Source organism: Callorhinus ursinus, unplaced genomic scaffold (genome assembly GCF_003265705.2).
Source record: "Callorhinus ursinus isolate GAN/ISIS: 27379988/994484 unplaced genomic scaffold, GSC_fseal_2.0 scaffold2, whole genome shotgun sequence".
NCBI classification, from domain to species: Eukaryota; Metazoa; Chordata; class Mammalia; order Carnivora; family Otariidae; genus Callorhinus; species Callorhinus ursinus.
The window spans coordinates 32,550,559-32,566,942 of NW_027397064.1; the positions used below are offsets into that span (position 1 = coordinate 32,550,559).

At 41.0% G+C, this 16,384-nt stretch overlaps 1 protein-coding gene across 9 annotated transcripts in view; it reads right to left on the reverse strand.

The window, feature by feature from the left end:
* Window positions 1-10,415: 10,415 nt before the first annotated feature.
* The window catches only part of CFLAR (CASP8 and FADD like apoptosis regulator), a 60,621-nt gene continuing 54,652 nt past the window's right edge, over window positions 10,416-16,384 (reverse strand). For 8 of the 9 annotated variants that reach the window (XM_025893484.2, XM_025893495.2, XM_073880236.1 and 5 more), the window contains one exon: window positions 10,416-16,348. In XM_025893484.2, coding sequence (XP_025749269.1) covers window positions 16,210-16,348 — 139 coding nt within the window. In that variant the 3' untranslated portion in view covers window positions 10,416-16,209. The remainder of the gene's footprint in view (window positions 16,349-16,384) is intronic. The other variant, XM_073880216.1, reaches the window with a different exon arrangement.

A 16,384-nucleotide genomic window follows, 5' to 3' on the forward strand; every position in this document is an offset into this window, starting at 1 on the left:
AGGAAGGAAGGAAGGAAGGAAGGAAGGAAGGAAGGAAGGAAGGGGGCGCCCTGGTGGCTCAGTTGGTTGAGCGTCTGCCTTTGGCTCACGTCATGATTCTGGGGTCCTGGAATCGAGTGCTGTGTCGGGCTCCCTGCTCAGCAAGAAGCTTGCTTCTCCCTCTGCCTCTCTCTCTGTGTCTCTCATGAATAAATAAATAAAATCTTAAAAAAAAAAGAAGGAAGACAAGAAAGAGGGAGGGAGGGAGGAGAAGAGGGAGGGAGGGAGGAGAAGAGGGAGGGAAGAAGGAAGGAAGAAAAAAGAAAGGAGAGTTTATTTTCCTAACCATCTCCTTCCCCAAACTCACTTAACCTTTAAAATAAAACCCAAAAAGCAGGAGAAATAGTGGTCAGCCATTTTCACTCTCAAAAAACTGCATGTGCAAATAAAATTTTAAGGCAGAAAAAGGGGAGGGAGAGCTGGACTAACAGCCCTTTTGGAGGTATTTGCAGAGAACACATCAGCCGACAAAACTGATGAAGTCTTTGGCCTCACATCACATTCAAGTGCAGCAGGAAAAAGACTTTGAAGACATTAATTCTAAGAATAAAAACAATACCTTATATGCCAACTACCATGTGTGAGGCACTATTTTTTCAATTAATCATCCCAAATCTCTAAGATAATTACTATTAGCATGACTCCTCTTTTAAGATGTGAAAACTAAGACATAGAAAGTTTAAGTAATTTGTCCAAGATTACACTGTGAACCAGCGGGAAAGCCAAAATTTAAACCAGCAAATCTAACTCTGAGTCACTACACTATAATTCATTGAGCTAATTCAAATGTTCAGGGCTCTGAGAAGTGCAGAATCTTAGAAAGATATTTTATCTCTGAAAAAAAGTAAGATTTATGATGCTTTATTAACAAATATATTAAAGTGCCATTTTCATGTCCTTGGCATCATCCAGAGAACTTCTATGTTTAAGAAAAACAAGCCCTATTACTCAGCCATAAAAATGAATGAAATCAGGGCTCCTGGGTGGCTCAGTCAGTTAAGCATCTGCCTTCGGCTCAGGGTATGATCTCAGGGTCCTGGGATCGAGCCCCGCATCGGGGTCCCTGCTCAGCGGGGGAGCCTGCTTCTCCCTCTCCCACTGCCTGTAGCTCCCCCTGCTTGTGTGCTCTCTCTGTCTGTCAAATAAATAAATAAATAAATCTTTAAAAAAACGAATGAAATCTTGCCATTTGTGAAAACATGGCTGGACCTAGAGGGTAGTATGCTAAGTGAAATAAGTCAGAGAAAGACAAATACCATGTGATTTTTAGTTATGTGTAGAATCTAAAAACCAAAACAAACAAACGAAACAAAACAGTAACAGACTATTAAATAGAGGAAACTGTTGGTTACTAGAGTGGAGGTTGGGGGACACCTAAGATGGGTGAAGGGGACCAAGAAATACAAACTTCCAGTTATAAAATAAATGAGTGATGGGAATGTAATGTGTAGCATAGGAAATATAGTCAATAATTTTGTAATCACTCTGTATGGTGACATGGTAACTAGACTTAACATGGGGATCGTTTCATAATGTACAAAAGTATCAAATCACTATTACGTACACCTGAAACTAATGGGCTATTGTATGTCAATTGTACTTTAATTTTCAAAAAACTTACAACTTAAAGCATACTATGGGCAGAGGAGTTTAATCGATTTAGTAAACCGTTCAAAAGATACTCCTCGTTGGTCCTGGAAACAAGTGTGAAAAACCCGATTGTGGCTCTGAGTGATGGGGAAACGATTGTGTGGGTATGACTTCTATAAAACCCCTACAGACAGACATGAGCACCGAGATAGGAAGTTCCATTTATTTTTGGAGTGTATGCCATTTGGAAATGTTCTTTACTACTACTAATAATAAATAAATGGTTCAGAGAAGAAAGAAAGAAACAAGGACAGACAAGTCCTAGTGGAGATGGTTGCACAAACAGTAAGTGTACTTAATGCCGCTGAATCGTATACTTAAACATCGTTTGAACGATAAATTTTATGTTACATATATTTTACCACAATTTTTTTTGAAAGATAAAGATACACAAGCCCTAAGTCTTAGTCTTCTATTCAATTCCTTGTGGCATTTCAGAAGGTAGTTTGGCAAAACTACCACTCCTCACCCTGTTCATAAAGTACATTAGCTATTTCAACTTTGATGCAACAATATTAAATATTTAGCAAGCCCTTCCTCTGTGTACAGCACAGAATTGGGCACAATTAGAAAGGAAAGGTTAATAAAACACGTCTGCCTTCAAATAATTATGACCACTCCCATTTCTTGGCCCCTTCTTTTCTGAAGAACTGTCTAAAGTCAGTGTTATTAGCTATAGTCAGTAGATGAGGAAATCAAAGTTCACGGATGCAAAGTATCTTGCCATCATCCCAAAGCTAGGAAGAGATGGGGATTCTAGGTCTCTCTGATTCCAGATCCCATGCTCTCGATCCCAAGGCTACGGCTGCCTGTACCTCCATGTGCCGTGGTGCCGTAACCACAGGGCAGGGTGTGGTGATTCCGCAATAAGGCTTCACCTAAGTGCCACAGGAGACCCAGGAACACATCTTCACCTAAGATGCCTTGGAGGAGGAGGAGGTATTTGAGCTAAGCTGGGGAAGTAGAAGTAGAATAGAGATACATGCAGTAAAACTTCACCTTTTATCCTAGTACTCAGTGGAAACACTCAAACCAAGTTAACGGAGGTGAGATGGAGCGCCATTTTATTTGTATTCAGTATTTCATACTTCTTCCAATTTAGAGCACAGTAACTGAGGACATGCTGATGGCATGTTGAGAGTGGTGGAAAGAATAAACATTTCTTACAGCACCTTTCCTGATTGGTTGCCGTCAACTGCGTCTACATGAAGAGCCAGTCAAAACCTATATAGCCTTTTACAAGTGGTGAGAGTCTGCTGCTGCCCTGGTGACTAAAGGGAAATACTGGATTGTTTCTCTTTAGTTCCGCTTTCAGAGTGGCTGGTGGTGGTAGTAGTAGGCTTTCCTTTACATCCAGGCTTTGGTCCAAGTTCTCCACCCTCAAAGTTTATAAAGGGGAACTTTATAAGTGTATACTTGTGAATTTAAAAAAATGGACAAGAGTGACGGGGAAGATGGGTATGCCTGCTAGAGAAGAGCTCTGTGCCTTGAAATTTTCAGTCCCACCCCTGGTCCTGACGTAGCAGGCCCTCCCTACTCCCTCACTCCACACCTTATCCACACACTCCAGACCCTGCCAGAACCAGTTTTATTCTCAGTATATGGGAGCATGGTGAAGCCAAGAACTGAAGGGGAAGACTCTCTTGGGTAAGGATCCCCGCAGAGATGTCCAAATAGTGAACTGGCAAGAGATTGTAGCTAGACAAGTAAAGTGTGACCCATTTTGGATTCACTATACTACAAAGTGATCTGTTTTAGCATGTTTCTTTTCTTATTACAAAATTCATAATAGAAAAGGGGGTGAACTTCCAATATTTAATGTGGAAAAGCTGAAAGATGGAGAAACACACAGTCACTTGTAGTCTATAACTACCTTACTATTTTAGTATATAGGGGCACCTGGGTGGCAGAGTCAGTTAAGGGTCTGACTCTTGGTTTCAGCTCAGGTAGTGATCTCGGGGTGGTGAGATTGAGCCCTGCGTCAGGCCCCACACCCTAAGTCGGGCTCCACTCTAAATGTGGAATCTGCCTAAGACTCTCTCTCCTTCTCCCCCTACCCCTTCCCCCCAACACACTCTCTCTAAAATAAATAAATAAATCTTTAAAAAAATAAAATTTTAGGGACGCCTGGGTGGTTCAGTCGGTTAAGCATCTGCCTTCGGCTCAGGTCACGATCCTGGGGTCCTGGAATCAAGTCACACCTTGGACTCCTTGCTCAGCGGGGAGCCTGCTTCTCCCTCTGCCTGCCACTTCCCCTGCTTGTGCTCTATCTCTCTCTCTCTCTCTTTCTGACAAATAAATAAATAAAATCTTAAAAAAAAAAAAAAGAAAAGAAAAGAAAGGGGTGACTGGATGGCTCAGTCGTTAAGTGCCTGCCTTCGGCTCAGGTCATGATCCCGGGATCCTGGGATCGAGCCCCACACGCTCGGGTTCCCTGCTCCGCGGGAAGCCTGCTTCTCCCTCTCCCACTCCCCCTGCTTGTGTTCCCTCTCTCACTGTGTCTCTCTGTCAAATAATCTTTAAAAAAAAAAAAAGGAAGAAAGAAAATTTTAGGGGCACGTGGGTGGCTCAGTCAGTAGGCTTCTGACTCTTGATTTTACTCAGGTCTCAGAGTCATGAGACGGAGCCCCACGTGGAGCTCTGCGCTCAGTGGGGAGCTTGCTTGAGATTCTCTTTCTCCCTCTCCCTCTGCCCTTCCCCCCACTCAATGCTCTCTCTGTCTCTCTAAAATAAATAAATGAAATCTTTAAAAAGAAAAAGAAAATTTTAGTATATATCCTTTCACTTTTCTATGTGCATATTATTTGCCAAAAATTGAATTGTGCTGTACAATTTTCTTTTTTCACTTAATAACACACACATATTTTTCTCCATATCATTAAATGGTCTTTGAAAACATGATGTATGGAATGCCTGGGTGGCTCAGTTGTTAAGGGTCTGCCTTCCAGCTCATGGTCCTGGGATCGAGCCCCGCTCGGGCTCCCTGCTCCGCAGGAAGCCTGCTTCTCCCTCTCCCACTCCCCTGCTTGTGTTCCCTTTCTCGCTGTGTCTCTCTCTGTCAAATAAACAAATAAAATCTTAAAAAAAAAAACATGATGTATAGTGGCTACATGATATCCCCTTCCATGGATGTACCATATTTTTTAACCAATTTCTAATTATCAGACATTTAATATGTTTCCAATCTTTTGCTATTGTGAACAATGCTGCACAGAAGATAGTTATAGATAAATCTTGGCACATATTTTAATTATTTTCATTGGATGAATCCAAATGTAGAATTAGTAAGCTGATCTTTAAATCCACCCTTCCCCAGTCTGTGAACACTGAAGGTCTTCCATCTTACTTTCTTATTTAGGTGAGTTTGGGACAAGAAGCTAGGTAAATCTGAAGTAACAAAACCTCAAAGATATTTCCTAAAAGAGTTTATTTAATAAACTAACATTAGATTGTCTAGGAAACTAGGTGGATGTGGTTAAAAGAGTAAAATATATTTTTTAAGGTTTTATTTATTTATTGAGAAAGAGTGTGAGAAACAGCAGGAGAGGGGAGAGGAGAGAGCTTGAGCTCAGCACAGCAGGGGGAGCAGCAGGGAGAGGGAGGGGGAGAAGCAGGCTCCCCACTGAGCAGGGAGGCCAATGTGTGGGGGGGAGCTTGATGCGGGGTTCAATCCTGGGACCCTGGGATCGTGACCTGAGTCAAAGGCAGATGCTTAATGACTGAGCCACCCAGGTGCTCCAAGAGTAAAGTATTTTTAATGCTGTGGTTTTCTTTAAGATTTTATTTATTTATTTGAGAGAGAGTGTGAGAAACAGCAGGAAAGAGGAGAGGGTCAGAGGGAGAACCACACCTCCCGCTGAGCTGGGAGCCCAATGTGGGACTCGATCCCAGGACTCCAGGATCATGACCTGAGCCGAAGGCAGTTGCTTAACCAACTGAGCCACCCAGGCGCCCATGTATTTTTAATGCTGTTTAAAGAAAATCAAAAAATAATTCAAAATGTGACAGAGACCTAAATGTAAGAGCTAAAATCATAAAACTCTTACAAGAAAATATGTGTAACTCTTCATGACCTTGCAGTAGGCAATAGTATCTTACATATGATGCCAAAACTTTTAAGCAACAAAAGAAAAACAGGTCAGTTTTGGACATCATCAAAATATACACATTTTGTGCTAGAAATATACCCTATCCAGAAAGTGAAAAGAAAACACCTAGAATGGAAGAAACTATTTGCAAATCTTATATCTGATAAGAGACTAGTACCCAGAATATATAAAGAATAAGTACGGGGCACCAGGGTAGTTCACTCCGTTGAGCTGAGCATCTGCCTTCAACTCAGGTCATGATCTCAGGGGTCCTGGGATTAAGCCCTGCCTGCATCAAGCTCCCCCCCACACATCGGGATCCCTGCTTAGCAGGGAGCCTGCCCCTCTTGCCGCCTGCCACTCCCCTTGCTTGTGCTCTCTCTGTCAAATGAAAAATAAAAAATCTTAAAAAAAAAAGAATAATCACACCAGAATAATAGAAAGACAATCAGTTAAAATGGGAAAGGATTTGAATAGATGTTTCTACAGCGAAGATATACAAATGGCCGCTATGCCTATGAAAAGATGTTCAACAACATTAGCAGTCATTAAGGCAATGCAATCAAAACCACAATGAGATACCACTTCATACCCAGTAGGGTGGTTATAACAGTTTAAAAAAATAAAAAGACATGGGAGCCTGGGTGGCTCAGTTGGTTGGGCAACTGCCTTCGGCTCAGATCATGATCCTGGAGTCCTGGGATCGAGTCCCGCATGAGGCTCCCTGCTCAGCAGGGAGTCTGCTTCTCCCTCTGACTCCCCCCTCTTGTGCTTTCTCTCTATCTCATTCTCTCTCTCAAATAAATAAATAAAATCTTTAAAAAAAAATAAAAAATAAAAAGACAAAAACAGGGATGTGAAGAAATTGGAACCCTTATATGCTACTGGTGGGAATGTAAAGTGCTATAGCCACTTTGAAAAACAGTTTAGCAGTCCTCAAAAAGTTGAACATAGAGTTACTATATGATCCAGTAAGTCCACTGGACTTATATATACCCAAGAGAACTGAAAACATGTATCCACACAAAAATTTACATGAATACTCAGAACAGCATAATTCATAAAGGCCAAAAAAGTAGGAACGATCCAAATTTCCATCAGCTGATGAACAGATAAACAAAATGTGCTATATCCTATACAATGGAATATTATTCAGCAATAAAATAAAATGAAGTACTTATGTATTCTTCAACGTGGATGAACCTTGAAAACATTATGCTAAGTGGAAGAAGTTAGATACAAAAGGAAACGTACTGTATGATATGAAATATCCAGAATAGACGAATGTGTAGAGATAGAAAATGGATGAGTGTTTGTTCAGGCGCTGGGGAGAAGGGGAGAATAGGGAATGATGGCTAACAGGTATGGAGGTTCTTTTTAGGTAGATGAAAATGTTCTGAAATTAGATTGTGGTGATGTGCACAACTGTGAATATATATTCAGTGACTTGTATACTTTCAAAGGGTCAATTTTATAAAAGGTGAGTTATATCTCAATGAAAAAATGTCACTATCAGATGTCACAAACAACCTTGTGATTGTTAACTGTGTGTCAACTTGACGGCTACAGGATACCCAGACAAACAGTAAACGTCATTTCTGGGCATGTCTGTAAGGATGTTTCTGGAAGGGATTAGTATTGAAATCAGTAGACTGAGTAAAGAAAATCTGCCCTCACCAATGTGGGTGGGCAATATCTAACCCACTAACGGTCTAATAAACAGGAGGAAGGGCAAATTCTCTCTCTTTTTGAACTGGGTTGGTTATCTTCTTCTACCTTAGGACATTAAAGCTTTGGACTCCAGGAATTAAACCAGCAGCCCCTACTCCCCACTTCATCCCTGGCCCCACCCCCCACCGCACTCTTATTTTGTATGCACTGGAGAACCTTGAAGGTTTCAAAGGAGGGAGGTGACAAAGCTGTTAGGGAGTTCTTCAGGTTGCCATGTATGAAGTAATTATAGAATTTAGAGGCTAGAGGCAAGATCAGTGAGAAAGCTATTATCATAGTTCAGTGGAGAGATCATGAAAGCAGGGGGAATTGTAATGATGGAGATAGATAGAAAAGACATTAACAGGTACAGAACCAACCAATCTGGAAACTAGCTGGATGAAGAAACATACGAAAAGGTGGATCAGAGCGAAAATGATATTCTGGAGGTGCTGTTAACTGAAAGTGGAGACACAGGCAGAAAAGCAGATTTGAAATGGAGGTTTTGCTTATATTTGGAGTATACTGAGTTTGCATTCCCAAAGAGGAAATGAAGTGGAATGGAAATATTTTCCAGGAAGTTGCAGGGTGAGATTTCAATCTGAAGAGTCTGGACTAGAAATATCCAAAGCGTTAGCAGCATAGGAGTAGTAGCTGAAGCAACAAGGTTGTTAAAAGAGAACATATAAAGAGAGAAAGGAGGGATCCTTGTGCATATCCACATCTACAGATCTGGAGGAGAAAGATACTTAGAAGACTTGGCCTGGATAGAACTCTAGGGTGGGATACCCTGGAGAAGTAGGAAGGAGACAGTGACCCCGTGGAATCTCGCAACTACTAGTTTGGTAACTATGGTGCAAGTCACCCTTGGATCTTGTAGATTTGGCAGAACGGTTAAGGCGAGATCCAGATAGCAAGGAAGTATGGCGTAAATGCGTGAAAGGAGAGAGAGTATAGAGTAGAGTCTAAAACATGCGTAAGACAGTGGTTTGAAAGAGAGGGACCGGGGCGCCTGGGTGGCCCAGGCGTTAAGCGTCTGCCTTCGGCTCAGGTCGTGATCCCAGGGTCCTGGGATCGAGCCCCGCGTCGGGCTCCCTGCTCGGGAGGAAGCCTGTTTCTCCCTCTCCCACTCCCCCTGCTTGTGTTCCCTCTCTCGCTGTGTCTCTCTCTGTCAAATAAATAAAGTCTTTAAAAAAAAGAAAGAAAGAAAGAGAGGGACTTTATTTGATGGGGAGTCAGAGCTTGTTTTTGGACTGAAGGATCAAAACCAGAGAGAGAGAGAGAGAGATTAAAGATGCAAGACAGTTGAAATAATGAGACTGAGCTATGCCAGAAGAGGCACTAAGAATGGGATGGGAATCCTAGGTTTGGGGCAAGAAGTCTTTACCAAATAAGGAAGAAAAGATGTTACTCGTATCATCATTTAAACAGTGAAAAATTGTGAATAACTTAAATATGATACAAAGCATAGATACAAACATAACTACTTGAATGAAAAGATAGAACAGTGTTAAATATTATGCCATTTATGTTTAAAATAAATACATTGTGTTTATATATTAAACAAACTGGACCCTTTTACAATATGTAATTTTTATTTTATTTTTTAAGTCACAATATGTGTTTTGTATACAATGAAACAAATAATACAATTGCATTATTTAAAATTCCCACCATGCTACCTGTATCGGATATATTGGTATACTCAATATTAAGCTCTAAATATAAAGATCAAAACAAAAGAATGAATACAGACATAGACCTTAACACCTTTCACAAAAAGTTAACTCTGGGCGCCTGGGTGGCTCAGATGGTTGAGCGTCTGCCTTCGGCTCAGGTCATGATCCCAGGGTCCTGGGATCGAGTCCCGCATCGGACTCCTTGTTAAGCAGGGAGTCTGCTTCTCCCTCTCCCTCTGCCTTTCCCCCTGCTTCTTCTCTCTCTGTCTCTCCCACAAATGAATAAATAAAAATCTTTATAAAAAAAAAAGTTAACTCAAAATGATGATAGACTTAAAGCAAAATGCAAAACTCTGGTTAATAACATATGAAAGGCGTGCCTGGGTGGTTCAGTGGTTCGGCATCCGACTTTAGGTCAGGTCATGACGTCAGGGTCCTGGGATCTGGTTCCGCCTTGGGCTTCCCACTCAGCAAGGTATCTGCTTGTCCCTCTGCCCTTCCCACCACCCCCCCCCAACTTGTGTGCAAGGGCACTTGCATTCTCTCGCCTCAAAAGAATAAATAAAATCTTAAAAACAATAACAGAGGGGAAAGTTTAGGTGAGCTTGGGTTTGCTGGTGATTTCTGAGATACACACTAAAAGCACAATCCAGGAAAAAAAAATAATAACTGTAAGTTGAATATCATTAAAATTACAAACTTCTACCATAGACTGGAAGAAATAATTTGTAAAACATATCTGATAAAGGGCTTATATCTAAAATATACAAAGAATTCTTTAAAAAAAGATTTTATTCATTTATTTGACAGAGAGAGAGAGTGCACAGCAGTACAGCAGAGGGAGAGGGAGAAGCAGCCTCCCAGCTGAGCAGGGAGCCTGATGTGGGGCTCGATCCCTGGGATCAGGATCAGAGCCGAAGGCAGCCGCTTGACCAAGTGAGCCACCCAGATGCCCTATATAAAGAACACTTAAGGGGCGCCTGGGTGGCTCAGTTGGTCAAGTGGCTGCCTTCGGCTCCGGTCATGATCCCGGGGTCCTGGAATCGAGCCCCACGGTGGGCTCCCTGCTTGGCGGAATCCTGCTTCTCCCTCTGCCTCTGCCAGCCACTCTATCTGTGCTCTCTCTATGTCTCTGTCAAATAAATAAATAAAATCTTGAAAAAAAAAAAACACTTAAAACTCACCAAGAGGGGCACCTGGGTGGCTCAGTTGGTTAAGCATCCGACTCTTGCTTTGCATTCAGATCATGATCTCAGGGTCTTTTTTTTTTTTTTTTTAAGATTCTATTTATTTATTTATTTATTTGAGAGGGAGAGCACATGAGAAGGGGGAGGGTCAGAAGGAGAAGCAGACTCCCTGCCAAGCAAGGAGCCCAATGCGGACTCGATCCCCGGGACTCCAGGATCATGACCTGAGCTGAAGGCAGTCGCTCAACCAACTAAGCCACCCAGGTGCCCATGATCTCAGGGTCTTGAGATCAAGCCTGGAGTTGGTCTCTGCACTCAGCAGGGAGTCCGCTTAAAAATCTTCTCCCTCTCCCTCTGCCCCTACCCCCTGCTCTCTCTCTCTCTGCCTCTCTCAAATAAACAAGTCTTTAAAAAAAAAAAAAAAGTCACCAGTAAGAAAATAAATAACCCAGTTTAAAAATGGGCAAAAGCTTTGAACAGACATCTCAACAAAGAAGATATATAGATTTCAAATAAGGATATAAAGAGATGCTCACTATCATGCCATTAGGTAATTGCAAATTAAAACGTGTTATCACTATACATCTATTAAAATGGCTAACATCCAAAACACTAACATCATCAAATACTGTCAAGGATGTGAAGCAACAGGAACTCTGCAAAATGGTATAGCCACTTGGAATACAGTCTTGTGTTCCTTCCAGAGTTAAACATAGGCCTGCCATACGATCCAACAATTGTTCTCCTAAGTATTTACCCAAATGAGCCAAACACTTATACCCACACAAAAATCAACCTACAAATGTTTATCACCCCCTTTTTCACAATGCCAAAACTTGGAAGCAACCAAGATGTGTGTTAAACATATAGGTAGCTCAGATTTTTAAGTGTGCATACATTTTTAAACAATAATCAGAAAATTAAAATCATTTAGACAAATTTTTCTTTTAAACTTATAACATGCATAAACATTCTAAATATTTTAATCAGATAATAATGCATCAGTTGGACTGTGTTAGGAAAGAAGTATAAATCCTACATTTTTTCTCTCACATAAAAATCCAGACCCTGCCCTCATCCAAGAAGGCTCCTTCCTGCTCACCACTTAGCTATCCCTACAGTGTAGCCCTTCTCCTCACAGATGGCTCCAGCCAACTACATTCTGGTCAGCAAGATAGAGGAAGGGATGAAAAGCTGAAGGACAGGGGCACCTGGGTGGCTCAGATGGTTGGGCATCTGCCTTTGGCTCGGGTCGTGATCCCAGGGTCCTGGGATCGAGTCCCGCATCGGGCTCCCTGCTCCTTGGGAGCCTGCTTCTCCCTCTGCCTCTCTCTGTCTCTCATGAATAAATAAATAAAAAAAAAAGAAAAGCTGAAGGACAATAAACAACTGCCTTTTTAAAATTTTAATTCTAATATAGTTGACATACAGTGTTCTATTAGTTTCAGGTGTACAATATAGTGATTCAACAACTCTGTATATTACTAGGTGCTCATCATGATAAGTGTGCTCTTAATTCCCTTCACCTATGTCACCCATCCCCCCACCTCCCCTCTAGTAGCCATCAGTTTGTTTCCTGTATTTAAGAGTCTGTTTGCCTCTTTTTTTCTTTGTTCTTTGGTTTTGCTTCTCAGATTCCACATGAGTGAAATCATATGGTATTTGTCTTTCTCTGACTTATTTCACTTAGCATTACACTCTCTAGATTAATCCATGTTGTTGCAAAGGGCAAGATTTCATTCTTTTTTATGAATGAGTAATATTCCACTGCATATATGTATATATACCACATCTTCTTTATCCATTCATCTATGGATGGACACTTGGGTTGCTTCCCTAACTTGGCTATTGCAAATAAAATGCTGCAATAAACATAAGGGTGCATATATCCTTTTGAATTAGTGTTCTTGCATTCTTTAGGTAAATAGTAGAATTGCTGGACATATAATAATTGTTTTCAATTTTTTGAGGAACTTCCATACCATTCCCCACAGCAGCTACACCAGTTTTCATTCCCACCAACAGTGCACGAGGGTTCCTTTTTCTCCACATACTTGCCAGCACCTGTTATTTCTTCTTTTTTTTTACTTAAATTCAATTTAATTAACTTACGTGCATTATTAGTTTCAGAGGTAGAATTTAATGATTCATCAGTTGCATATAACACCCAGTGTTCATTACATCAAAGGCCCTCCTTAATGCCCATCACCCAGTTCCCCCATCCCCCCACTTTCCTTCCCTCCAGCAACCCTCAGTTTGTTTCCTAGAGTTCAGCGTCTCTTATGGTTTGTCTCCCTCTCTGTTTTCATCTTATTTTTCCTTCCCTTCCCCTATGTTCATCTGTTTTGTTTCTTAAATTCCACATGAGTGAAATCATATGATATTTGTCTTTCTCTGACTTATTTCACTTAGCACAAAACCCTCTAGTTCCATCCACATCGTTGCAAATGGCAAGATTTCATTGTTTTTGATGGCTGAGTAATATTCCATTGTGTGTGTGTGTGTATATATATATATATATATATATGTATGCATATATATATATATATATATGTGACATCTTCTTTATCCATTTATCTGTTGATAGACACCTGGGCTCTTTCCGTATTTTGCCTATTGTGGACATTGCTGCTATAAACTTTGGGGTGCATGTGCCCCTATGAATCACTATGTTTGTAGCCTTTGGATAAATACCTAGTAGTGCAATTGCTGGGTCGTAGGGTAGCTCTATTTTAACTTTTTGAGGAACATCCCTTGTCTTCCAGAGTGGCTGCATTTCTTCCCTTTTTGATTTCAGCAACTGTGACACATATGAGGTGATATCTCATTGTGATTTTGATTTGTATTTCCCTCATGATGACTGATATTGAGCATCTTTTCATGTATCTGTTGGCCATCTGTATGTCTTCTTTGGAGAAATGTCTCTTCATGTATTCTGCCCATTTTTAATCAGATTGTTTTTTGGCTGTTGAGCTAAGTTCTTTATATATTTTGGATATTAACCCTTAATCAGATATGTCATTTGCAAATATCTTCTCCCGTTCGGTAGGTTGCCTTTTAGTTTTCTTGATTGTTTCCTTTGCTGTGCAGAAGCTTTTTAGTTTGATGTAGTCCCAATAGTTTATTTTTGCTTTTGTTTCCCTTGTCTCAGGAGACACAGCTAGAAAAATGTTGCTACACCCAATGTCAGAGAAATTATGCCTGTGCTCTCTTCTAGGATTTCTATGGTTTCCGGTCTCACACTTAGGTCCTTAATCCACTCTAAGTTTGTGTTTGTGTACAGTTAAGAAAGTGGTCCAGTTTCACTCTTTTGCATGTAGCTATTTCATTTTCCCAACACCATTTGTTGAAAAAACCATCTTTTCCCCATTGCACATCCTTGCCACCTTTGTCATAGATTAATTGACCATATAATCATAGGTTTATTTCTGGCCCTTTATTCTGTTCTGTTGATCTATGCATCTATTTTTGTGCCAGTACCATATTGAAAAAAAAACAACTGCCTTTGGAGGAAAGTTTTCAGCAGCTGCCAAATGATACTGTTGCCTACATGTTATTGGCCAGGACCTGGACACGTGACCACATCTAGCTACAGTCTGGAGCTTGGCCAAGTAGACTATATTCTGTGAAGCTTTGTGCCCCGTCACAAATCAAGTTTTCTATTACTAAGGAAAAAGAAAATGAGTCTGTGCGGATAGCAAGTGGAGTCTGAACACAGACAAATTGACATGGTTGACCTCAAACTCTGACCCCTAGCAGCATAAATAACATCCTCACTCCTGAACACTTGCTCCTAAAATCTCAGAGGGCAAGAAGAGATTCTCATATCAAACACTGCAGAGAGAAGAAGGTTTCAAGTGATCCCAACGATGACCTATTCTAGGAAGAGGGTTGAAGGAACGGGGGAATGGGATAGAACAGCAGATGGGACAGAACAGGGGTCGGGATAAGGGTCAATGAGGGGTTGACTAATCAGTCATCCTAACCAGTGGCTCAGAAAAGCAGCCCTGAGACTAGGGGTCCTGCTTCTGGAAAAGAGGGGCTCAAGAGAAGTGAGGACAAAAGTAAGAAGAGGGGGGTAGTTTTGTTAGTGATGAAGAACCAACTCCTTAAAAGTTGAAAGGAATTACCTAGGCTTTAAGGCAGAAGCCAATATTCTCAAATATGTAGACAAAAAGAGCTGAGAATTTGGAAAACAGAAAGAGAAAATATCAGCCATAGGTCTGTCACCCATATGCCATTTGAACCATTTCTTTCTGGCCTTTTGTTTTCCTATGAGAGGGTTTTTTTCTTTTAAGCATAGTTACAATAAACAGACTATTTTGTACTCTTTCCCATGTAACATGAATATATGAGCATTTTTCTCATCAGGATGTTCTGTCAAGGCCATATTGTGAACTGGTTAAGGATTTGGGCCCCAAAGTGGCTCTCTTTATAGGGCTTGAGTTTATATCCTAGTATGGGCTGACCCTGAGTAAGCTGCTTAACATCACTGTGCTCATCTTCCTCATCTATAAAATGCAAGAAAAATGATGAGAGCAGTAATACCTACCTCACAGAGCTGTTTTTGAGGGGGGATTAAATGAGATAATCCATGTAATTTATGTAATGAGCTAATAACAGCTCAATGTAAGCTCTTATTATTTATAAACATAATTTTAATGGTTACATAAAATACCAATCAGTGAACATTACATCATAACCATACTCTTATTCCTGAACACTGTGTAAATTTTCAGTTTGGGGCTATTATAAGACTTGAAATATTTTACTGCATTTACACATAGAGATACATACCATTTAACACCAAGCCAAAAAATATAAAAATAAATAATTTTTTTTAAACTTTAAATGATATTTTAAATAATGACCTGCTTTTAGGTCATCCCATCAAATCTGAGAAAGAAAGGTATACATGATTAGCTGTAAAATACCACTTGAGTCCCAGACAGACAAGCAATCTCGAATTATAAAGGCACAGTTGTGCCCTGAATGTTTGCTTCCCTCACCAAATTCATAGGTTGAATTTTTGAGGTGAATATTTGAGAATAACTCTCAGTGTGATGATATTATAACTCTCAGTGTGATGATATTAGGAAACAGAGCATTTTGAGGTAATTGGGTCATGAAGGTGGAGCCATCACAAGACAGCTTGCTTCCTCTCTCTGTCCTCTGCCATGTGAGGGCCTGGTGAGAACATGGCCACCAGCAGACCCAGAGGCGGGTCCTCATCAGACACCAGACCTGCCAGAGCCTTGATCTTGGACTTCCCAGTCTCTAAAAGCACAAGAAGCAGGTGTTTCTCTAAGCCGTCCCGTCTCCGGTACTTTGTCATAGTAACCTGAACAGAGGAGGACAGCCACCCGGTCTTCACATTCAGACATTTTTTCTTGGGTACAGAAAAAAAACTGCACGTTAACTGTGGTGGTTGGCGGTATGTAAGAGTTTAAGTGTATGTTATGTTTCCTTGTTGTGGTTTTTTTAACTTTTCTATTGGAGCATGGATACCCACAGGCTCATAGACTGTGTGACTACAATCCTATCTCCGTGGCTCTGATTTACTTGATTGCACAAAGGAAGGCAACATAATCCTGAGGCACCCAACTCAACCAGTCCTTTTTCAGGTTTCAGAGCCATTTGCTTCCTAACACAGGCTTGACATGCTTTCAGCAACAGAAGCCAAAGCCTTCCGTCCAGAGGCTTTGGTTCAAACACACCCTCCTGACCCCATTCCTCACAGAGGCTCATTTCAGCACCTACGGGACCTCACCTTCCCCCACATGACACATAGACTCGTTTGAAAACTACCTCTGGCTAGTGGTGGAGACGGTAGAGCTAGGAAAGACTTTTGGCTGTTCATTTGCAAGAGAGGACAAGCTTCTTTCTCAGAGTATGCTGCAGCCAGACATAGTACCTCTCCTTAGCAGACACTCTGCTGTTCCAGTCATACACGCTGCCATTGAGTTCAATGTGGAGTTCGAGGAGCGGGCGTCTTCTGGAGGGAATGAGAAAGGCAAAAATTAATGCCATG